The 24,122-nt window shown below is 49.2% G+C and overlaps 1 protein-coding gene across 2 annotated transcripts; it reads left to right on the top strand.

Moving 5' to 3' along the window:
- The first annotated feature begins 1,391 nt into the window (after positions 1-1,391).
- Positions 1,392-22,627, top strand: Sdc4 (syndecan 4). Of its 2 annotated transcripts, none has more exons than XM_042694310.1 (5): positions 1,392-1,497; positions 14,693-14,825; positions 16,528-16,574; positions 17,545-17,743; positions 20,497-22,627. In XM_042694310.1, the coding sequence occupies exons 1-5, from the start codon at positions 1,420-1,422 to the stop codon at positions 20,646-20,648; spliced, it is 609 nt and encodes a 202-aa protein (XP_042550244.1). In that variant the 5' UTR covers positions 1,392-1,419; the 3' UTR covers positions 20,649-22,627. The 2 variants fall into 2 exon arrangements, with proteins under 2 accessions (XP_042550244.1, XP_042550243.1); XM_042694309.1 differs by having other exon boundaries at positions 14,693-14,831.
- The last annotated feature ends 1,495 nt before the right edge of the window (positions 22,628-24,122 follow it).

The following is a 24,122-nucleotide window of genomic DNA, read 5'->3' as shown; positions in this document are numbered from 1 at the left end:
CTAGCAGCAAAAATTATTTCTAATGATCTACCTACTCACAATTAGATTAAATCTTTCATTTTTTTGCGAAGTGAATATTGTAAACCATGAGACTTGCAAAAAAAAGTCTTATTCTAGGGTGATTCATTCATTTTTTTTAGTTTCCAAATTTTAGGGAAGTATATTCAGAATAGTTTTGAGTTGCTCATCATTAAGTCTATGGGAAAATATGGTCAGTGTTTGAAACTTGTTTTACTTTTAAGGCTCTTTTAAATCTCCTTCTTTGAAAAGATTTACATTCTTGGATAAAACTCAAGGAGTAGAAGAAGGGATGTTAAGGAGCTGGACCTAATAATGTCTAGGACCTGGAATCCCAAAGACTACTCAGGCTGAGGAAGGAGGATTGTGAGGTGGAGGCCAGCCTGGGGAATGTTGGACAACCCTGTCTCCAAGTGGGAGAAGGAGTAAGGGCAGCCAGAGTGGCAAGAAAGGAGGTGAAGGAGGCAGAGAAAATTATACAAAACTCAAATGCCTTGCCTTGACAGGTAAGCCATTCCCTTAGTGTGTGTGTGTGTGTGTGTGTGTGTGTGTGTGTCTGTCTGTCTGTCTGTCTTCAAGGATCGAAATAAGGGCCTAGGTGCTATCCCTGAGCTTTTTTGTTCAGAGTTGGCTGGAGCTCTATCACTTGAGCTACAGCTCCGCCCCCAGCTTTTTGATGGTTAATTGGAGATAAGTCTCACAGACTTTCCTACCTGGGCTGGCTTCCAACTGTGCTCCTCAGATCTCAACCTCCTGAGAAGCTAGGAACACAGGCCTGAGCCACCAGCCCAGCTTCCCTTAACGTTTGCGTGCCTGCTTTTACCCATGGCACTTGGTCTGAATAGTTCAGAGTAGTTCCAAGGCCCAGAAAGCGCGGAATAGTTAGCTGTACGAAAACTTTGCCGATCGCTGCGTAAGTTTGCCCTGACCCATTTAGAAAGTCTTGGGTGGCCTCAGAGGCGAGCGCACCCACTTTGAAAGCCGGTCTAAACGGACCGCCCCCGCCCCCCCGCAGTCCCCGGGCCACCCTCCCCGTTTCTGGGCCTCAGTTCCCCCAACTGTACTTTAAGTGGGGTTGAGTGGGGTTGGGTGTGGGGGGCTCGTAGTGGATCGGATAAACGAAGTCCAGGGGAGCCCCGGGAGGGTCCCCCTTGGAGCGGGCGGGCGCAGGAGCGCGCGCGTGCGCGCACGCACCGAGCAGGTCCCCCGGGGTTTCCAGCTCCGCGTGCGTGCGTGCGCCCCGCGGCCCAGCGTTCTCGGGGGAATTCCGGGCGGGGTGCGCGCGGGGCGGGGCGGGGCGGGCGGGGGCGGGGGGCGGGGCCGCCGCCTATAAGAGGGGCCGCGCACCCTCTCCGGGCCACTCCGCACGCAGCCCGCGCTCCGGCCCCGCTCCGCGGCTCCATGGCGCCCGCCCGCCCGCTCCTGCCCCTGCTGCTGCTGCTGCTCTGCGTGGGCCTCCCCGCAGCCGTCGCCGAGTCGGTAGGTGTTTGGGGGTGGGGGTGACCGGGGCGAGCGCTCCCTTTGTGCCGGAGGACGTGGGATCGCGGTGGCGTGGGGTGCTCGGAGTCCCCGATTGGACTCCGAGGCCGGGCAAACTTTGTTGGGAACTCCGCTCCGGGGTGGCAGGCAGCGGGCAGCGCGCCGGCCTCGGCCCCCGCCGCGGGCTCGGAGGTGACCCAGCCGGTGTCAGCTCAGCCCCCACACCCTCACCCTTACGCGGGGATTCTTGGGGGGGGACCCCGGCTGCGGGCGCGGAGCACCCCTCCCCACCCCCCGCCAGCTCCCTCTGGACGCCCAGAATCCCAGATGGCTTGGAGATGAGGGGTGCAGGGGAGATGACCACGTTCGGAGCGGGGGTTGGAGGCTCGTGGGGGCCGTGTTTCACACGCCGGGTAAGGACAGCAGAGTCCTGACCTTAGACCCAGCCACGGCCCGGCCAGTGACCTCGGGAGGGGTGGAGGCCCTGCCTCTGGGAGTCCCAGGGAAGGGGGAATGAGGCAAGCAGCGACTGCTAGAAAGTTGAGGGCATCTTCCAAGGGCCGACCGGAGGAATGGCTTAGGCGGTGAGCCTCGAGCTTTCTGCAAGGAAGAAATCGTTTCTATTGAGGAATTGGAACACTTACCCTGTGTGGAGTGGGTAGGGGTGGGAGGTGGAGAAAAGAAGGCCCCAGAGAGACCAGAGAAATCTCTCCCTTTCACTTGTCCATTGGTGCAATCCTGGGCCACCAGAAGCCCCATCCCAGCAACCAGAAAGGGAGTTAGGAGACCAGGAGTTAGGGGTACAGGAATTGCTGGGAGAGTGGATCTGATCCCCAGGAGCTTAGGTTTCGGGTTTGATATAGCCTCGTGTGGGGGCGGGGGGAGGGGGGGGAGAAGGCATTCCCTGGAGTTTAAATCATTCATGTTCATTCCTTTGAAAGCGTGGATTCCCTTTCCCATCTGCCCTTAGGGGAAAGTTAGTTTTGCCTGCAGGCCCTTGTTGAGAATGGATGAGCCCCTGAGCAATGCCTCTGGCACAATTTAAAATCTTGGGTGAAGGTGGAAATATGTAGCCTGTTTAGTATGCCCCTCTCAGTTCTAATAGCTTTGTAATGGCTCAACAACTTGCTTAATTCTAACAACCCCACTATTTACTGTTCTAAAGCTGGTCCCGAGGCTAGAGAGGTTAAGTAACTTGCTCAAGGTCACACAGCTAATAACTGGCTGAGTCAGATTCCAAGGAGATAGCCAAGCTTCCGAAGGGCCTGCTGTTTTCTTAAGTTCTAGTGGGTCCCCATTTCCAGGCAACTGTAGTCTGATGGTGAGATTTGGGCCGGGAAGCCTCAAGGATTCTGAGTGGAAGAAAACAATTCCCAGCTAACACTCCCCGGTTCTCCCTCCCCGCTGCCCACCCAAGGACATCTTTGGGGAAACATTAGTGGCAAAGCGGGACCTGCTTCTCTGCTGTTCTAAATGAGATACTGAAGGGTGTTTAGGAGTTGAGCCCTTGGGGAGTGGGGGGAGGTAATTGAAGGAATGCTGTCTGAGCAGGTGGAGAAAAAGAGGAAAGGACTAGGGCAACTAAGGTTACCACGTGGACAGTCACATGCTAGGCTCAGCTCTGGGGCTGCTGAGCATACAGGTGCTTCTGGGGGAGGAGTGGGCAGCTGGGTCCAGAGGGCAGCCCGGAGGATGTGGTCTGGGGGGGGGGGCTGCCAGTCCCTGTGCTGGGTGACAGGCCCATCCAGCTGGAGGAGAAGTTAGCCCTAAGCAGCTGCTTCCTCAGAGTGTCAATCTTTCACCCTGACCTCAGCTTTCCTCTTTCTGGTACTATCACCGACCTCTTGCTCTCATTGGGGCACATAACTTCCCCTTTTGGCCCCCACCCCACCTCTCAGCTTGTGGCTGCAAAAATCAGACCATATCACAGTTGATCTAGACTGGAAAGATGGCCCCGTGGACTCTTTTTTCTGTTTGCAGGTAGACGAAATTTTAGGTCTAGGGAAAAGGACTTCGGCTTAACAGCCATTATGATTACAATTTATGAGTACTTTCCCTGTGCCAAACCTGGAATATTTTATCTTCACAGAACTCTAGCACATGGTGATGTATTATTTCCACCACCCAGATGAAGGTGTATGGAGAAGAATGACTGGATAACCACCTTCATAGCAGAGAGCATTCAGGCCATCAGAATGTCTGATTAGTAGTCCTCTTCTCCAGTAGTGTTCCTTGGTCCCCTCCCCAAATTTTAGGTTTCATGCAAATCTTCCCTCCCTTTGGATGGTGCACCCTCACACCCTTGGGTGCCACAGGCTTTGAGAAGGGAACCTAAAGCTCAGCACCCAGCTGCCCTCTCCTCTGTTTGGCGGGGGTTTACCATCCTAAACCAGTTCTTCCTGTCCAGCTGGGAGCATTCCCCATCTGCCTTCCTGCCACTCCCTCCCTAGCCAATTAAAGGCATCCTTGTTTTGGGAGTTAGGGTTGAGGGGTGGGCAAAGGTGTTGCTGCCCAGGGGCTCAGGCCTCTGACTTGGCACGAGGCCCAGGGAGTTCTAGGGCACTCACACCCCCCCACCCCACTCACAGGTGTATGTCAATTTAAAAATATATCTGGTCGGCCTGAGAAATCGCTCTTTGAAGCACACAGAAGTAGGGGTGGGGCGGAAACTTTAAGTGGCCAGTGAGAACTCTTGGGAGCCAAATTACAAAACACCCCTGGGAAAATAGTTGGGCCATGCTTTGGAGGGCAGCACGAGGCTGGAAGGAGATCCCTTGTCCTCGTGGGGTTGGCGCTCCCTACGTCTAAAACCAAAGCTTTGAGCTGGATGGTTTCAAAAGCCCTATCCAGAGCTGATACTTGATTAATAATTAAGTACCAACTATTCAAGAATGTGTGTGGAGACCATCAAGACATCTAAGGCATTCCCCCTTGGGAATTAATATACTCCACGCAAGGGGGGCGGTGCTCCACCATCTACCCTTACCCTACTTCAAGAACTCTGCTTTTGTTCTAGCACTTGGGGAATGTTTGTATGAATGAATAGCTTCATAAATGAACTTCATTCTAAAAGCTACATTGAGGTTGATTGTCCCATGATACTTTAGATGCATTTTTTTTTTTAATCTTCATTTTTTTTACAGGAAACTGATGCTCAGAGGAGTGTAGTAGCTTGCTGAGGTCAGAACCAGGTCCGACTGATAGAGCAAGTTGTCTGGTTTGATTGCTGTAAGGGAACATTCCAGATGAGGAGATAGCTTGCAGATAACCTTGAATCTTACTTCTGCATTGCTGGCTAACTGATCAAACCATTCTATGTCTGTCTCAATATCTCCATTTTTTTCTTTTCTTTTTGGGTGCCAGTATTAGAGCTTCAACTACTCCTGGGCAGCTTTTTCATTTAAGGCTAGCTAGCACTCCACTTTTTTTTTTTTTTGGTCGGTTGTGAGGCCTGGGCACTGACCCTCCACTCTTCAGCTCAAGGCTAGTGCTCTACCACTTGAGCCACAGCGCCATTTCTGGCTTTTTCTGCTTATGTGGTGCTGAGGAATCGAACCAGGGCCTCATGCATGCGAGGCAAGGACTCTACCACTGAGCCACCTTCCCAGCCTTAGCATTCCACTTTTTAAGAGACTCATGGAGTTTCCTGCCTGGGCTGGCTTTGAACTATGATCCTCAGATCTCAGTGTCCTGTGCAGCTAGGATTATAGATGTGAGCCAACAGTACCCGGCTTCAATATCCCCAGTTGTAAAATGTGGAGGTTGGAACCATTGCCTTCTAAGAGTCCTTCCTGCCCTGAGGGCCCAATGTGGAGCAGAGGGGAGTGTTCTTGGCCTCTTTGATAGAATCTGAAAAAATCCTTGCCTTAGAAGAGAAGTGGGGTGGGCATTGAGCTCCTGCCATCCAAAGCGCCTGGAAACAGGGCTTCTCCAAGGACTTGCAGTGCTGGGGTGACCTGAATGAGGAGCTGAGGGAGTCAGGCTGGGCTTCCAGTGCCAGCTCCTGTTGGGAGGAATTGGCTCCTAATTCCTACTTCAGCCTCCTGGCCTGAATGAGTGGATGTGATTTCTGAATGAACCCTTAAAATCAGGAGAAGGGGACAAGCAGGGCTCTGTGAGTCACCGTGGGTTAGCGTGCCTGCCTGAGTCATGAATTTCCTTTCAACTTCTTGGCTAATAGGATAGCTCTGTGGTGGGCATGTTGTAATAGACATGAAGGTTTTACCTTGTCCTTGGGGAGTCAAGTATCTTAGCATCCAGGACTTTGAGAGGCCTGGACAGGAAGTACTTGTACTAGGCTCCAAACCTTCACAGCTTTTTGCTCAGATGTGACCTGACATTGAACAAGAGTTCAGGCGATCCTCAAAATCTATCTTTAGACTTCTACAAAGAAGTTGGCACCTCCTTTTCCCCCTTACAGCACAACTGAATTTATAAAGCAAAGCTGGTACAGTTCAGATTTGCCTCAAGGAAAATCCTACTTTTTCTTGACATTTCTGAGGCCTTCTGACTTAGAGTGTTAAAAAATTGGTTTAGTGTTGGGAAAAATCTAACTATAAGAGGTGTTAAAGCCAGCTCTTATAAGCAACATAATTTTGGACATACTATTTAACCTGGGTTTTATTTTTATTTTTTTGTTGGTCATGGGGCTTGAATTCAGGGCCTGGGTACTGTCTCTGAGCTTTTGCACTCCAGGCTAGTGCTCTACTATTTGAGCCAGAACACCACTTCCAGATTTTTCTGAGTAGTTTATTAGGGATGAGTCTCACAGACTTTGCTGCCCAGGCTGGCTTTGAACTTCATTCCTCAGATCTCAGACTCCTGAGTAGCTAGGTGTGAGCTAGGTGTGCTTCCTAGTCTGTAAAGAAATTGGGATCCTCTATTTCTAAAACTTTTCTCTTTTGTTGGTTGTGGAGCTTGAACTGAGGGCCCTGGACACTGTCTTTGAGCTCCCATTTTTTAGCCACAGAGCCATTACCTGTGGTTAATTGGAGATAAAGAGTTTCATGGACTTTCCTGCCTGGGCTGGCTAGCTTTGAACTGGGATCCTTGGATCTCAGCCTCCTGAGTAGCTAGGATTACAGGTGTGAGCCTGGTTCAGAAATTGGGATTCTGATCTGGGGATGTAGCTCAGTGAAAGATCACTAGCTTGTAAGAGGCCCTGGCTTCAATTTCCAGCAATGAAGAAGAAGAAGAAGATGATGATAACTTTGTCAAGAGGCTTAATAATACTGTGCAAATAAAGGGACCTCAGCATTGTGCCTTGTAGAGATGAGGAATTCCCGGAGGAAGCATTCCTTGGTGAAGGTTCCCCTTGCTCAATACCTTTCTTTCCACTCTCATATCTAACCTTGCAGCTGCTGGCTGGGGTGGGAGAGTAGGGTGGGGCTGATCAAGTCCAACTTTTGTATTTGTTTATCTTAGAAAGTGGTCTGTTTGCTAATTATCAGGTGGGTTTATATTTAAACAAGAACCAGTTCCTGGCAGTTCTACCTCTCCTGCCAGGATCTGCAGGTACTCACTCCAGCAACTTGGACTCTGCAGGGGTTGAAGGGTGGATATAAAGGGGGGTTTACAAAAGTACCAAAACCACTCAAGATTCTCCTCAGGATTCAGGCCATCCTCCTGTCTTGGAGGGCACAGAGTTTCTAATCTTGAAGAAGGCACCTGTGGCTCATGCCTGTAATCTTAGCTACTTAGGAGCCTGAGATCTGAGGATGGCGGTTTGAAACTAGCCTTGGTAAGAAAGTCTGTGAGAGTTATCTCTATAACCACCAAAAAGCAGGAAAGTGGGGCTGTAGCTAAAGTGCTAAAGGAGTAGAAAAGCTCAGCGACTGTGCCCAGGCCTTGAGTTCAGGCCCTAATACTGACATTAAAACATTTGAAAAGGCCCTCAGTGAATGCTTACAAATGACACCATGGGCTTTGGGTGCAGGGGTGTTGGTAGACTGTGTTCTGAGAAGGCAGTTTTCCTGCATTTTCATTGCATGGCAACCTAGAGACCAGGAGAGAGCATATATGTCAACAGTTGGGTTCTGAGTTAACCCTAGAACAAGAAACCTGATGTCTTGGGCTGGTTTGTCATTAACCCACTGGTGGCCTTTGGGTCCGTTCCTACCCCCACCCCCTTTGTTGAGAGGCTGGAGAATGAAAAAGAAAAAAAAAAAAGTCTGCTTTACAGCCAGAAAACCAAAGTCTCCGTGCTCTCTTCCAGCCCTGCCACTCACCCAGAGACAGAGTTAATAAGTCACTTTGTTAATATGAGAGCTCTAGTGTCCTCTATAAAACACCTGTGTCACTTGAGGGCCATAATCGGTGCTTGGCAAACTTGTAAAGTACTGGCTTAAGTTGAGCTTATTATTAGCAGCTATACAAGAACTCCTAACTTGGCCAGAGGCTGGCTTTTGCTGTGCTGTTTGTACACATTGAAAACCTAAGTGGATCGGGCAGTTCTCAGGGTTCCAGGACACCACCAAAAGATCCTTCCTCCTACTTCCTACCCACCTCCTGCACCCCAGACTTCTCACTTCTATCTTGGACCACACCCTCCTATTCTAGCCCCTCACCCTTTACCCCTCATCTACCCCTTCCTTTGTCCCTTAAGCCCTGGGAGTTGAGTCGGCTGCCCCAGTTTTCTCTGGCAGAGGCCAGGCTGCTAGTCAGGTGACACCCGGGGTAATGGAAAGGGAGGCAGGGAGAGGCGTGTGTGTGTGTGTGTGTGTGTGTGTGTGTGTGTGTGTGTGTGTGTGTGTGTGTGTGTAAACTGACTGGGTGAAGGCAGGCAATGGTGGCTGGCCTGCAGAAACTGGCTGCACCACACAGCCCTCTGGGCAGCAAATGGCTGGGGCTAAGGAGTGGGGATACCACTTGCCTTGGGGGAAGCCCAGTGGGAAGAAGATTATGGGACAGACTGACCTGGTCCAGAGCTGTGGCTTCCCTCGTGGCAGGAGAAGTTGGCAAGGGGCAGTAAGCCAGCACCCGGGTAGATCTAATCTGCTGAGACAAGGCTGCAGAGTAGGCCCTGGACTTTGCTCTCAGAACACAAGAGGCTTGTTTGCATCCTGAGAGCCTCCTGGCCAGCCACGAACCAGCAGGGAGTTTGGATCTGCTGCCTAGATTACAAGCTCCAGCTTCAATGCACCTCTGTCTCTGAGGCCCTGAGGGAGCCAGCCCCTCCCAGCTGTCTCCAGTGGTAATCGGAGCAATGCCCAGTTTGGTTACCAGGCCTTAGGACAGAGGGAGGCTTGTCTTTTGGAGACCCATCTTTTATAGGTAGGGAAACTGAGGCCAGAGAAGGAATCACCCAAGACCACCTACAGAGTTAGTGACAAGAGAGTCTAATTGGCTCGGGGGCAGGAGTTTGTTCTGAGGCACATCGGAATCACCTTTCCCCTCATTCTTAGCTGTTACCCCAGGATCCTGGAATCCTTGCTGTGGGAATGGTCTGCCCTAGGCTTGGTAAAAAGCTGGCTGCTGGTAGTGCCAGCTAAGCCTGGCTCTCTGCATGGTGATTGTGTTCAGAGTAACCCGACCTTGAAGTGGGCAGAGCGACATTTGAACCCTCACTCCACCCACCCCCACCCCACCCCCAGATCTAGCTTAACCCTTCAGGTACCAGACTATACAGATAAGATGTGTGAGTTGTTTTTTGCTTTCTAGATATTTATTCCCCGAGGCAGGTGTGTACCAGAATAAGCAAGTGACATTTCAATTCTAGTAGAATTTCAGATGTCTTTAATCAGTGCCTTCTATTCTTTCTGGAAAAGTGCAAAATTGCCTCTATTTTTTTTTTTTTTTTTTGTCGGTCGTGGGGCTTGAGCTCTGGGCCTGGGCGCTGTCCCTCAGCTCTTCAGCTCAAGGCAAGTGCTCTACCGCTTGAGCTACAGCGCCACTTCCTGCCTCTATTTTTATTTGCTTTGGACAAGGTATTCACCACTGTGACCTCAGACCAGGCTCCATCCAGCCTGAGCCTCAGACTCTATACACAGCTGGAAGGGATCTAATTTGTCGTTGAAAGTCTTTGGCCTCAGAACTAGCAGAATGGGAAATGTCCCTCTGTGCTTGCAAAACACCTCTCCCATCAGGTGACTAGCCTCTTTCCACTTCTGCAAGTTTCCAAAGGTCTCTGAACCTTGAGTACTAATCTCCCTACTCTGAAGGAAAGCAGGTGGGGGTTAATAATAGCTGCTACTCACTAAGTACCTGCTGTGTACCCAGCCACATGCTAAATCCCTTGTGTGCATTAATTCATCTCCTGGAATCCTTTCAGTACTCTGCACGGTGCTACCTACTGGCCCTGGTTACAAAGAGGAAACTGAGGACTTAAGAGTTGGAATAAAGCTGGGGGGGAGAGGGCGGTACGGTGGCTCATACCTGTAATCAGACTGAGATCTGAGGATCGCGGTTCGAAGCCAGCCCTGGCAGAAAAATCCATGACACTCTGATCTCGAATTAGCCACAAAAAGCTGCAAGTAGAACTGTAGCTCAAGTGATTAGAACGCTAGCCTTGAGCACAAAAACTCAGGGAGAGCACTCAGGCCTAGAGTTCAAGCCACATGACCAGCAAAAAATAAAAGAGTTGGAAAACTCCCAGACTGATCGTTGGAAAGGGGTAGACTACTTGACACTTCCTGGGAAAGAGTGTGTGTGTGTGTGTGTGTGTGTGTGTGTGTGTGTGTGTGTGTGTGTGTGTGTGTGTGTAGGTGGCTGGGGGGGGGGGGGGCTCTTATTAGTGCATAGTTAACCAAGCCCTGACCCCGAACTCCTCCCTGGCACTCCAGCCAAGTTTCTGTTCCTTTGTTGAAGCCATATCACTTTCACCTTTGTTTACTCCTGGGCAAAGAAAGGGGCAGGCAACCTTGAGCCAGGCTGTGTGCTGGGGGTGGTGGGGAGAGAGTGAGAAGCAGCAGTGAGAAACGTGGTTGTGGTTAGGACATGGTCTAGAGGAAGATCTAGGTTTGAATCCCAGCTCTGTTGCTTTCTAGCTTTATGACTGGATGGATAACTCAACTATCCTTAGTTTGCTCATCTGTAAAACAGGGAGAGCACCTTGTAATGCTGTGGAGTCAGTAAACACACAGAGAGAGGACTCAGAAAGGTGTTGGGGTACATAATAGGTATGAGTTACCCCAGGCTCCATACTTTTCCGGGTGTGACAGAAGCTGTAGAACTTGCGGGATAGGTCTGGCAGCTTTTTCCTAGGTTCACAATAAAGCTTAAGGGCTAGGTGAGGAGTCTCAACTGGAGCCATAGTCACTGCCTGTGGATTTGCTGAGAATCTCAGAGGTAGTCCAGATCTGAGAGAGGAGAGAGGGTAAATCCTGGGAGCTAAGACACCTACCTAAACCTGGCTCTGTTGTCAGCAGTGTGACCTTAACAAAGCCCCTGAATTCTCATTCTTTTCCAGGGTTATAAAACAAGATAGTTGGACTCTGTGACCTCAGATATTTTCTGTTGGCAGGTGTTAGTCCCTATAAAATGCAAGTGGACCTACTCCTTCTTCATCTCCCTGAATGGCCTGGAAGGAATCCAAGATCCCTAATCCCCCAAGGTAGTTGAAGTGTCCCTCAGCCAGCCACCAGGCTAACAGAGTCTCAGGCCTCAGTCAGTGATAGCTTCTATTGTGCATCAGTGTGAAATGAACAAAGGCACATGAAAAGGGTGTCTGAGCATGTACACCCATGTGGACACACATGCCTGGACAGGATTGAGGTGAGCTGAGGAGAACAGGCCACATCCCTAGCCGGGAACAGGGCTGGGTCCCTTTTTGGTCAGGGTTGGGTTCTGGATGTTGGGTGGCCTAGCTTTTCAAAGCCACCCCAAACTGACTGGCCCTTGTCTGAAAAGAAGGTAGGGGAGGGAAGGCTGTTGGGACCTTCCAAACCTCTAGGTTAAAAAAAAAAAAAAAAAAAAAAAAAGATGATTACCCATAATTCTATGGAGCTTAATCCTATCTTGCCGGCTTCATCCTAAGTGACTCCTGCTTACTGGGTGTCTCCTTGTTGTGGAGATTGTGGGCAGACAGGGAGCTTGAAGAGCTCCTGGAGACTTCTCAGTGTCCTCCATCAACTGCCTCATGGGCCCTTGATTTGCCTCTGAAGACTGTGCGTTCAGAGTCTGGAAGGGTCTGGGCCTGACCCTGCCACTGATCTGTGGTATGACCTCAGACGATTGTGTATCTCCTCCTGGAATCTCATGGAAAGGGCTGGGGATGATCAGGTGCCCCAAAGTGGGCTGAGCTGGGAATAAAGCAGTTTTGCCACTGTCTTAACTGTAAACTCTTCTCTCTCCTCCTCCTCCATAGTCTTGACTTCTCTACTATAGAAGGGAAGTAATTACTGATAGCCAATCTTTGTGCTAATCCCTGGGGTTGTTTTGAAATACTAGGACACTTTCACATAAGGATGGCTAGCCACAAGCTGGTGGCTCACACCTGTAATCCCAGCTACTTGGAAGGCGGAGATCTGAAGATTCTGGTTCCAAACCAGCCTGGACAGGAATATCCCTGAGTTCTTACCTTCAGCTAGCCAATAAAAAGCTGGAAGTGGGGCCCCAGGACTCTTCTCTCCCCCCCCACCCCCCGTTAAATAAAATTTAAAAATTAAATGATAGAAGGGCTAGATGTATGAGCAACACTGCAACACTAGGGATCCCAGAAGACAAGGCAGGATGGAAAAAGACTCTAGGTCTGAAACCTGTATTGGAATCCTAGTCCCTGTCTAGCCCCAGCTCCAGCCCCAACCCCATGCTGGAAGTTTGAACTCTGATATTCCACAGCCAGTCTTGGTTTCAGGCCAGGTCAATAAGTGTCCAAGTAGACAAAGTACCCCTTCCTTCCCTCCCTCTCCCCCCCACCCCCAACCCCCTGCTTTTTGCTCTCACTGAATCTCTCTCTCTGCTGGATTTGATGACCCCATGTACACATGTCTTCATGCATGTTCATGTGTGTGTGTTTAACATTCCCTGCTGACTGACCTGTACCTGGGTTTTGGTCACTTTCTGCTTGTGTAGTTTTAGAGAAGTGACTAACATTGCCTTTTTGAACTCTGGATTCTACCATTGCCAGAGGGACCATTAAGAGAACTGGATAGAGAATGGCATGGTGCACACCTGTAGTCTCAGTACTTGGGAGGTTGAAAGAAGGAAGGAAGGGATAGATTGATAGAGATGGGCTTACAACTGTTTAAGATCTCACACTGAGCAAGCCACCAAGGTCCTGCTGTTTTAGATTCTGAGCCCCAAGGGAATCTGCAGCTGGAGATGCCAATAGAAGCCCCTGGTCCTTGCCTAGGTATATATATACTTACCCAACCTTGCAGGATCCTTTCCCCTGCCCTGCCAAGCCAAAGACACAGGCTGTGTGTATGTGGAGGGGGTGGGGGGAGGGGAATTCCAGCACCAGTAGTCCACAGCTCCTGATTCCGGAGTCATGAAGTCATCCTTAACCAGAGCTTAACCCCTGCTGGAACCCACTCCCACGTGTGTGCCAAGCGCTCTGCATTTGTTTCCTCTGCCCTGGGTTAGATGGATGCCTCCCCGCTGCCCTCTAGCCTGACCCTGCTTCCTTCCGGGTATCCAGAATCCTGCCTCTGAGGGGGTGGAAGAGAATACAGATATGGCTGCCTCTCCCCGGAAGCTGCAGGGAGGGAGGGTGTGGGAGGAGCCAGTTCTGAGTGCCTTTCCTGAACCTCTTTCTTGCCACTCGATACTCTTCCTGTCTTTGGGGGCATCTTTATACAGATCTTCCTTCTCAGGGGCAGCCTCCTGTGGTTGAAGGACAGTTTGGAGCAGTTAGAAATACACTTGTCTTCTTTCTGTCCCAAGCTGTGTTGCTAAAACTGTGGGTCACTGGCTCAGATTCTCTTATCCATGACAGGAGGACAGGGCCTTTTTTGGGGTCTCTAGTTTTGTTCTGTGGTTTCTAGGAGACCCTTACCTCCTATAGTTATGGGATCTGGTCAGAGTGAAATGCTAAACCTTGCTCAGGGTTGTTCTGTGGGCAGACTGAGACTCAGGTCTAGAGGCTAGAGGAGAAATGGTGGGCCTCGGAATGCCATCGAGCTACTGAGGGATCTTTGTTTTCCACTCAGTGGAGCTAGGGGCTGGGGGTGGAGTAATGTGCCCTGCCCTGCTCTGGGAAAGTTCTTTAACTCCCTGGACCTTGAATGTTTTCTGAAAGCTGCTTGGTGTGGGGTTGGGTATCAGACTCCGGAGTGACCAGCTGGGTCTCCATGGGGCAAGGGCCGAGTGACACTTACAGGGCAGGACTGTGCCTCTGTGTCTAACCTCCATGGTACTGGCTGTGTAGGACAGATGTATAGACGTGTGGAAGACAGAAGAATCCAGGAGTCTGCTCTTGAGACACTAGGTTTGAGCAGTACGTAGATCTGAAGCTGTCTTGAAATGTGAGTAAGTCAGTCCTGTCGGTCCCAACCCAGTCTGACTCAGCTGGGAACGGTGCCCCAGACTGGGCAAGGCCAGAGTCAGTAAGGGCACCTCCTGTCATGTGTGAATCAGCTGCCACTGCGTCATAGGACCCTGAGGGGTTGTAACCCACCCCGGGGCTATCACTGTGCCTGGGAGGTGCTGGACTGCCTTCAGTTAGTTAAGTTGTGTTACCCAAAGAAATTAAGTTGTAGTTTCTCTCCCCCCCACCCCCACTCCCCGGGGCAGGTTGAGGGGAGGGCTTAAACTCAAAGCCTGGGCATTGTCCCTGAGCTTTTTTTTGCTCAAGTGCTAGTGCTACACTTCCAGTTTTTCTAGTAGTTAATTGGAAATGAGTCTCACAGGTTTTCTTGCCCAGGCTGGATTCGAACCATGATCATCATATCATAGCCTCTTGAGTGGCTAGGATTACAGACAGGACCCGCTGGAGGCCAGAGCTGAGTTGTAGTCAATACCCAGTGTCCTTCATTGTAAAATAAATTAACAATACCTCCTCAGACTTACTTTAAAAACCTCCTGCCATGCAACAAGTGCTTAGCAAGTAATAGGAATAATCGATTATTATTTTTATTAACCCAGAGCAGGAAAGAGAATTGTGTAAAGTTACATAGCAGGATGGGGGCAGAGCAGGATTCAAGATCTAGGTTTCCAGACCTGGCTGGATCCCCTGCTAGTTAATACTTCAGGGTCCAATTTACTGGCTGTTTTTAGGTGTTCAGCTGGCTGATGCTTTTATTTTCTTGCATTCTAGATCCGAGAGACTGAAGTCATCGATCCTCAGGATCTCCTGGAAGGCGGATACTTCTCTGGAGACCTCCCTGATGACGAGGATATCGGAGGGCCGGGGCAGGACAGTGATGACTTTGAGCTGTCAGGCTCTGGAGATCTGGGTATGGAGGGTGGGCAGGGCAGGCCTGGGGAGGGGAGGTGTGTGGAATGGAATGGAGGGAAATGGTGATCTTAGGAGGGAGGGGGGTGACTTGGCTGGGATTTGTGTGTGGGGATTTTCCAACAGTGCTCCTCCCCCACCTCCAAAGGGAAAATAGAAGTAGCTGGTTTAACTTTTCCCAGAGACCCTCTGGGGGGAGTTGTATGTTGCTTTGAATTCATTCCTATCTGGGATTTTCAGGCACCAGCCTGAACCTGCCCTCATAGGCTCCTCCCTTTGGCAGAGGGGAAAGTAAGGGTGGAGGAGGAGCACCCATAGACTGTTTTTCTTCCTTTGGAAAGGAAAAGTACTAGCTCAGAAGCAGGGGTGGGGCAGGAGGGGGGATGTGTAGACAGAGAGGGGTGAAGAGTCAGGAGTAAGCCCCTAAACCTAGGTTTGTAGGAGACTGAGAACTGAAAGATTAAGGTTTAAGTCCAGCCTAGGTAGGAAAAAACAAAAAGAACATTTCACAAGATCCTATCTCAGAAATACCAGGGCTGGAGGTGTGGCTCAAGTGGTGCAATGCCAGCCTAGTAAACTGAAGTCCTTAAATTCAAATCCCCATAGCACCAAAAACAAACAGCCCAGTTTCAGATTAGGTTAAAGGGACTGAGGCTAAACCAACCAAAAGTGCTTTTGTAACATTTGACTTTCCTGGCTGCAAGTCAGACTGCTCACTGGTCTCTGTCCCTTCAGTCTTCAGGAATATGCTCATTACTCCAAGTTTGAGCCTTGGAGTCACACAGTGCTAGGTTCAGACCTCAGTTCTGTTACCTCTGTCTAATCCTTAGATTTCCCCATCTCATAATGACAACATCAGCGTTGTGTGACTGAATCAAGTTCACTCAGCTCTTGGCATATATCAAGCATTCAGGAAGTGTGTGTGTGTGTGTGTGTGTGTGTGTGTTCAAACAAATTGTATTGTCTACATTTAAGGTATACAACCTGCAGTTAAAGGATATATACATAGACAGAAAGGTTGCTCTTAAGAAGCAAATGAACCATATCCATTGTCTCATGTAGTCACACAGATGTTTTAGTATTACACTGTGTAGTGCTTAACACTGCAATTAGTCTCCTGAAACCTTAATTCCCTGGAGAATCTTGTTCTAATGCAGAGTGGGGTTTTATTGGCAGCAGGGCCCTGATCTCCAGCTCCTGGGCGCTGTCCCCTGAGCTTTTGTGCTCAAGGCTAATGCTGTATCACTTGGAGCCACAATACCATTTCCAGTTTTTGGGTGGTTAACTGAAGATAAGAGTCTCATGGACTTCTCTGCCCAGGCTGGCTTTGAATCTCCATCTTCAGATCTCTAGCCTCCTGAGTAGGGTTACAGGTGTGAGCTTTTGATGCCTGGCACCTTCTGCATTTCTAATCAGCTCTCCCAAGTATTGTTGTAGAGCTGAGAGTTTGGAGCTGCCCAAATACCTGCATAGACACCAGTGCAGCCAACATTGTTGTGAAATGGTCAGGGGAACAGGTCTTAGGAGCCTGGTTTTTTCAGCCTAGGTGACTGGGGTTGAGGTAATGCTCAGTTGCTGGACTTGGGGGTTGTAGGGGCTGGTTGTAAGGTTGGAATCCTGCCAGCCATGGACAAAAGGATCAGTTATGTGGGCATAGTGGACCTGGTATTCATGCACCTATTATTCTAACTTTACAGATGACTCAGAGGACCATAGGACCTTCCCTGAAGTGATCCAACCCTTGGTAAGTGCTGCATGCCTTTGCCTCTCTCCCTTTGCTCTTCTCTAATACGTTTGTAAAGAGAGATGGAAAATTCAGATGCACCCTGGGCAGAATAATTGTGGGCTAGGTAGATCATCCTCCATGAAAGGATGACCCATCCCTTTTTTGTGCCTTTAAAATGTTTACAGCACAGATATCACAATTGTGCCTGCCGGTCTGTGCTCTGTGTTGTCTACCTACAATGGTCCTGAGTATCTCCCTGCAGAACGAAATGCCCTTGTATTGTTATAGGTTGTATATTAGTTACCTGATTCTTATTGGTGAGGATGCTTAATTGGAGGTAAGATTCTCATAGGCTTTCAGACTTTGTGCCAGGACTGGCTTTGAACTGTGGTCCTCAGCTCTCTGCCTCCTGAGTAACTGGAATTATCAGCAGCCCAGCTGTTGAGAACTTTTTCATATCCTGAAGTGGAAACTCTTTGAGGCATCTTTGACACACTTTGGTTAGCTCCTTGGGTACAATCCCAATACTGTCTCTAAGGGCAAGCAGTTTCTAAGATTTTACCACTTCTCCCTCTCTCTTTCCCTCTCTCCTTTCTGTCCCTCAATCCTCTCTCCTCAATCCTCTCTCCTTTCTCCTCTCCCTCTCTTGCTCTCTCCCTCTCCGTCTCCTTCCCTCCTCCCCCTTTCCCTTTCTCTCCCTCTCTCTCCTCTAGAATACTCATAGACAGGAGTGGGAAAGAACAACCCCTTCCCTGTGCCCTCCATCAGATTCATTTCCCATTAGGAACAGATACTATAGGAAAGAAGGACAGTGGCATTATTTTGAGAGGTTGATGGCTCCTATCCAGGACGGTGTCTTTCAGTCTAGATTTTACATCTGGCTGAATGTCTGTCTCTTCCTGTGTTCTAGGTCCTCCTCCCTGCCCCCCGCCCCACTAAATTTCTTGAAAATATACTCTATTTCTCTTTCTTCCCCTGTCCTATACAGGTGCCTCTAAATAACCACATCCCAGAGAGGGAAGGGCCTGGGAGGCGGGTTCCCACCGAAACTGGGGAACTGGAGGCGAACGAGATCATCCCCAAGAGGATCGCACCCTTTGATGGGGATGAGGATGTGTCCAACAGAGTGTCCATGTCCAGCACCGCCCAGGGCAGCAACATCTTTGAGAGAACAGAAGTCCTGGCAGGTAAGGCCCCCTGCCCCTCCGGACAGGTCTGGACCAGGAAAGAGTGCTCTCAAGCAGAGGTGCTGCTCAACCCTGAAGTCAGCTCAACCCTGAAGTCAGTCGCCTTGGGGCAGGAAAGACTTTTACTTCCCTTAAGGGGCTCTAACTGCTTGCAGCCCAGTGCTGGAGTCAGAAAATTGCATATCAAAGGTTTCTAAAGAATAGTCTACAGGTTTCTAATGAATCATGTCGTGGCCTTAAGCCCCTTAGGTATTTATTCAAATCACTTTTTCTGGCCTGTGGTTGGGCTCTCGGAGTTAATCATTGGATAGTTAATTTCCTCAAAAGAGCCTGGGAGTTCTCTAGAATTAGATTGGTTTCCCTTCTGCCTACTCTGTCACTTAGCAGCCTTGTGACCTTAGCATTGGAGTTTGAATAGGTTGGACCACAGTTTACCTATTGGGAAGATGGGTTTGAGGATACTGCTGTGAGAAATGAAAAAGGGGTAAATTAAGTAAAGGGCTGTCACTGAGTCTTCATTTTCCTTTCAGGATGTGTGTGGGGCATATGTGACTCTGTGCCTTGCGTAAGGGCCTCGAGAGGTTAAATGTTTGGTGTTAGGTGAGAAGTCTGTGACTGTAATGTTGCTGGTGTAGGTTAAGCTCTGTCCAGATGAGGCTTAAGGAGTGGCTCTGTCAAGCGCAGCAGGAGGTTCCCTCATCTAGTGTCCAGTCCTGTCTTCTTCCCTCACTCTCTCAGCTTCCCACAGTTTGGGGAGAGAGGTAGGTGTCCCCACAGCTGATTGTCAAAGGAAGGAGGGGACTTTTCCATCATGGTACAGGCCTACTGGCTGTGGTTGAAGACCTGCCTGGATGAACCGGCCTGGTGAGTGGGTTCCCCTAGGCCCAGGCTGGGTAACTGTTGTTTCCTGGGAACCAACTGGGCCAACAAACTCTGAGGAGGTAAGGTATAGGGAAAGAGCTCTGTGCCAAATGCTAGTAGTTGAGACAGGTGAAGGATCTCTCTTAGATCTTACAGATGTAACAGAGTGCAACTTGGGATGGTCTTGGGCTAGGCCCTGCTCCCTGACCTCTTGGTACCTGTGACAATGTTTTGTTTTGTTTTGTTTTTGGTTGGTTGTGGGGCTTGAACTCTGGGCCTGGGCACTGTCCCTCAGCTCTTCAGATCAAGGCAAGTGCTCTACCACTTGAGCCACAGCCCCACTTCCAGTTTTCTGTGGGGTTTATTGGAGATAAGAGTCTCATGGACTTCCCTCTCCAGGCTGACTTTGAACTGTGATCCTTAGATCTCAACCCCCTGAGTAGCTAGGATTATAGGTGTGAGCCACTGGTGCCCGGCTCAGCTGGTATATTTTAGATGATAGATTTTTATTTCTGTTTAACTTTTGCTTTAAGCAGTGAGAGGTTCTACTGCTTCTGTAGAAACATGTAAAAATCACTCCTCTTATCTGAGGAAAAACTGAGGCCCAGGCTTTGGATCACAGAGCAAACGAAGCCAGGCCATCTCCTTATGCTTCCATTTAAGAATTACATGTTTTCAGCTAACAGAGGCAGGAGTCTCCCTTCTAGTAGCTTTTCAACAGCACTTGTAGCTTGTCAGCGGATTCCTCTGGCCTTCGTTGTGTCCCCAGAACAACCTGACATGGGAGTCTGATGAACTCTAAAGTCACAAAGCCAAGAATCTGGCATTAGGCCCTAGGACCCTGGTTGACTTATGAGCCTGTGCTTGGACCTTAACCCCAGTGGCTGTCCCAGCACAGATCAAGGGCCTGATTGATGGAAGAGTGGGCTGTTAGAAAGTGCTGGAAACAGGAATAAGACTGATGCCTAGAGTTCCATGTGATTTTTCTGGCAGCACCCTGGAAGCCCTTTGTTGCTGCCTTTTATAGGGTTTTAGCCAAGAAAGAACCTTATTTGGCTCCTTTGTGCCACCTCACCCCCTTCTGTGAATAGATTTGTAGTGTGTGCAGGGATGGGAAATTAATCTTCTTAGACTAAGACCGAATTAGGGTACTCAATCTGCTACAGAAAGGATTCTGTGAGCCATCCCTGCCCCCTAACAAACAGGAATGAGTCATTCAAGCCACCTGGCATGGTGGACAAAACAGATGCTGACTCAATGCTAGAAGCCCACTTCAGCTCCGCACCAGCCGGAGGTTCCTCACGCAGCTGAACTGGGAGAGCCATGTACGAAGTACTCCCTGTTGTGCAGGCAAAGTTCAGGTGCTGGGGGCTAGATAGAAACCACAAGGGTTCACAGGTGCACGAGTCTGTAAGAGCAAATTATGGGTATGATCCTAATGGCTATAGCCAGTGGTTGGGAGAGGTAGGAACAGAAACAAGCCAGTGCCACTGAGGAATATGTAGGGCCATAATAATCTAACATGGTAATAGTGTGTTCTGCGCACTGTGGAATACATACAGTGCCTGCCAGTAGTTGTATAGGCTCAGATATATATGCACACACAGGGTAAGCTACAAAGCACCCTATGCTGAGGATAGCAGTGTCTATGGGGGTTTCCATAGATGGCCATTGTCCTTGGTCCTAACTCAGTACTAAGCTACTGCTGGGGAGTCCTTAACCCTGTGGTCTCCAGGGACTTACTTATAATCCCTATTTGAGGTTGTAAGAGTCACAGGTGTGGTGGTAACGGTGAAGGTGTCTGACTATAAGGGTGTGGGGAGGGTGTGTGGTCTAGTCTAAGGTGCTGAAGAAGATCTCTCACTCTGGTCTCCTGCCCTCTTCCTCTCCAGCTCTGATCGTGGGTGGCATTGTGGGCATCCTCTTCGCTGTGTTCCTGATCCTGCTGCTGGTATACCGCATGAAGAAGAAGGATGAGGGCAGCTACGACCTGGGGAAGAAACCCATCTACAAGAAAGCCCCCACGAATGAGTTCTATGCATGAAACTCCCGCAGATACAGCTTGGACTTTGGCGGGGGGGAGGGAATCCAGAGGATTGTGAGTAACGGGCATTAGAGTTAGGGGGTGGGCACCTTAATACTGACCCATTGGTGTCTCCGGCTCTGACTGCCTCTCCAGCATCAGAAGAGACATCATCTTCCACTGTGCTGCCTTGCTCTTCTCGATTCTTTGGGCCTTAGTTATTCTGGCAGAAAAGAAAATAATGGGGTTAAACTTGACCTTTCTGAAGGCAAGCCTGGGGCTGGGGCTGGGGTCATTCAAAAGATTTTCAGATTCAAATCTAGGACCAGTTTAGAGCTTGTACTGAACCTGTCTCAGCAGGGTCTTCTTTTGCGCCTCCCTTCCTCCCTCATCCCCCCCATAAAAGCTAGAGGTGACGTGTGTAGAAGTCTGCTGGGGCTGCCTTCCTTCCCCCTTTCCCAGCCTGTCCCTCTGCCAGGAATCGGGGGAAGACACTAGAAAGCCCTGCACCTTGGCACCTGGAGGCCAGTCCTCCAAAGGTGTTTGTACACACACTACAGGAGTGTCTGTGGTAAACTTTGGGCCATTCTAGGCTCTTTCAAGTGACTTTTAGAAATCAGTTTTTTTTTTTTTTAATGTGGGGGAGGGAGGAAAGGCGGGGGGCGGGGGGGAGAAGTGTGGAAAGCTCGCTTTGAAGTGGATTTGTAGAGTTACTTGTATATCTATTTTGTCAAAATGATGGTTCATTCCTTTGTGTGCAGGAATATCTGTACCTGGGTCAGGGTGTAGAGATGGGGAAATGTTTTTATCACCTGTTTTTTTCCACCGCCTATGCTATTTGTATTTAATGGTTTTGTTTTTGTTCTTGTATGTTTCTTGAAAATGAGAAGAAAGCAGGAGGTGATTTTTTTTATTAATTTTTTTTTTTTTTTTACTATTTATAGCTTCAGACAGGGCCCCTTCCTTCCCCCCCCCCCATTTTTTCTTTAAACCCCTCCCCATTTTCTGTTTTTTAATAGTTCACACTCCCTGCTTATGACCTTGGCCCCTTTTCTGAAGCTGCTGCTTCTAAGTTAGTGTTTTGCTGAAACATAGTTTTCTAGCAAATCCAGATTCCAAAATATAGGGGATGGTGAGGAGTTTGTGTCTGTGTGCTTTCTTGTATTATTCGCCTTTCTTGGTTCTAGAAAAAATAGATTAAATATATTTTTTCAGGATATAGTAGGATATTTCCAATTTCATGTTGGCTGGGTTGTCTGAGTGAGTGAGTTTTTATGTGACTAGTTTGTTTGTTTGTTTTCTATCCTTTTCTTGCCCCGTTCCTGGTGCCTTCTCCTGTCTGAGCTGGAGTGGTTGTGAGGGTTGAATATTCCAACACTTTTTCTGCCTTCTTCCTGGGTCCCAGGGATTCTTGGATTTGCTTTCTCTGAGCTCTAGGAATATGTTGTCCAATTAGGGTAACCACACACATGTGGCTATTTCAATCAGTTTGGTTTAAATCATGTAAAGGGAGCAAAATCATTCCACATTTGCACTGACCACATCGGAGTGCTTGGTGGCCCTCCTGACCCTACAGAGGAGAGGATTTCCATTGATCAGGCACTTTGTGTTGGAGAACTGAACTGATGTAGTGAATCACAGCTTAGCTTTGCTGGGAAAACCCTTGTCTCCCTGGGCAAGGCAAAGCAAGGGGGCGGGGAGGAAGGCAATGAAGGGCCTGTTATCCTAGCCTCTTCCTTTTACAGAAGAGAGGCCTGGTGCATTGGCTTATGTCTTCTGACCCCACTGACTGGAGTGATGGGAATCATGCTCCTTAAAGCATCCACTGGCTCCTGTCATTACCCCAGCCCAGGGTCTCCACTGGCTGGGTCCTTTTCTGGTCCCAGTCCCCTTTTCCTCAGACTGTATTGTAATGAGCACCTTTTCTGTAGTCCCTCTCACACTGTTGTCTGTTACTGATTTTTTTTTGATAAAAAGATAATAAAACCTGATACTTTCTAGACTGCCTATCTCTGTCATTTCATGTTTATAATAAATCATTATTTCTGGGTTCAATAGCCGTAGAACTTAGTGAAGCATGAGAAAATTCTTTTGACTGAATTTCCCCCAGGTGCCAGATACAGGAGCAGAGGCAGAAGAACACAGGGAGGGGCCTCCAGGGATGGGAGATGTCAGAACTCATTCACTGGTGGCCTGGACAGTGTATCATCTCTGCTTCCTGGGTTGGTTCGGTGGCACTGTGTTTAAAAACAAGCACAATGGGCTGGGAAGGTAGCTCAGCGGTAGAGTGCATGCCTTGCAAGCATGAGGCCCTGGGTTCGATTCCTCAGTACCACATAAACAGAAAAAGACAGAAGTGGCACTGTGGCTCCAGTGGTAGAGCGCTAGCCTTGAGCTGAAGAGCTGAGGGACAGCGCCCAGGCCCAGAGTTCAGGCCCCATGACCGGCAAAAAAAAAAACAAAAAACAAGCACAAGCTGAGCACTGGTGGTTCACCCATAATCCTAGCTACTTGAGAATGATATTGGAGTGAGATCACAATTCAAAGTCAGCCCAGGCCACGAGAGTGTATGCAACTCTTACCTCCAGTTAATCACCAAAAAGCCAGAAGTGGAGCTGTGGCTCAAGTGGTAGAGTGCTAGCCTTGAGTACAAAAGCTCAGGGGCAGCACTATGCCCTGAGTTCAAGCCCCAGGACTGGCACCCTCCCCCCCAAAAAAACAACAATCTTGAATGAGTTGCCATTGATACAGAAATAGTTTCTCAAAAGAGTCCGGACTCTTCTATTGGGGGGAGGGGAGGTAGGGTGACAAATCATTTGGGCAAATGACAGTCTGATTGGCAAAAAGTGGATGTGTCTGAAGGCAGCACCCTCCTTAACGTGGCTCTGCTCTCCCCCATCCTCCTTCAGCTTGGCTTCTGCAGACACTCTGATTGGAAGGTTCTGGAAACATTGACAATCTCTCATGGTCCTCATAACAGCCCTAGGAAGCGTGGATCATTTTTACCAAGTGCGTAACCTGCCCTTGGCTTATGTGTGCAGAGTTGGGCCAGATCCTTGGCTGTTGGTTTTCCCTTGCTTACCACCACGTGGGTGCTCCCTGTGTAGTAGGGGAGAGGGGAGGAGGCCAAGAGGGGTTGATGGTACAGTCATAAAATCTTACATTGCCCATTTCACCATCCAGGAACCCATTCTCAGATGCTTTATCTGAATCCATCATTACTGCAACTCTACAGCATTGGTGCTGTTAAGATAGCCCCATTTTACAGATGGGAAACCTGTATCTAAAAGGTTGAACAATTTGCCCAAAGCAACCAGCTTACTAGTGGTGGAGGTAGAACTTGAACCAACTAGGTAGCCAGACTGCTCAGAACCATAGTACCCATCAGGTTTACGTAATCCCCATGAAGCAGAGCGTGCCTCAGATCCCTTGTGAGCTCAAATCCCTCCTGAAGTTCTGCAATATGTTAGTTGGGTTTTTTGGGGGGTGAGGGGG

Source organism: Dipodomys spectabilis, unplaced genomic scaffold (assembly GCF_019054845.1).
Source record: "Dipodomys spectabilis isolate Male_0828 unplaced genomic scaffold, ASM1905484v1 ptg000175l, whole genome shotgun sequence".
NCBI lineage: Eukaryota > Metazoa > Chordata > Mammalia > Rodentia > Heteromyidae > Dipodomys > Dipodomys spectabilis.
Note: the sequence above shows the minus strand (reverse complement) of the source record. Positions and strands in the feature narration are given on the sequence as shown.

Bases quoted from the DNA above. Each gene is read 5' to 3' on its own strand.
- Sdc4 (XM_042694309.1), top strand. From the start codon at position 1,420: ATGGCGCCCGCCCGCCCGCTCCTGCCCCTGCTGCTGCTGCTGCTCTGC. The intron at 16,575-17,544 runs GTAAGTGCTGCA...TGTCCTATACAG, and splicing joins CTGAAGTGATCCAACCCTTG to GTGCCTCTAAATAACCACAT. The intron at 17,744-20,496 runs GTAAGGCCCCCT...CTTCCTCTCCAG, and splicing joins GAGAACAGAAGTCCTGGCAG to CTCTGATCGTGGGTGGCATT.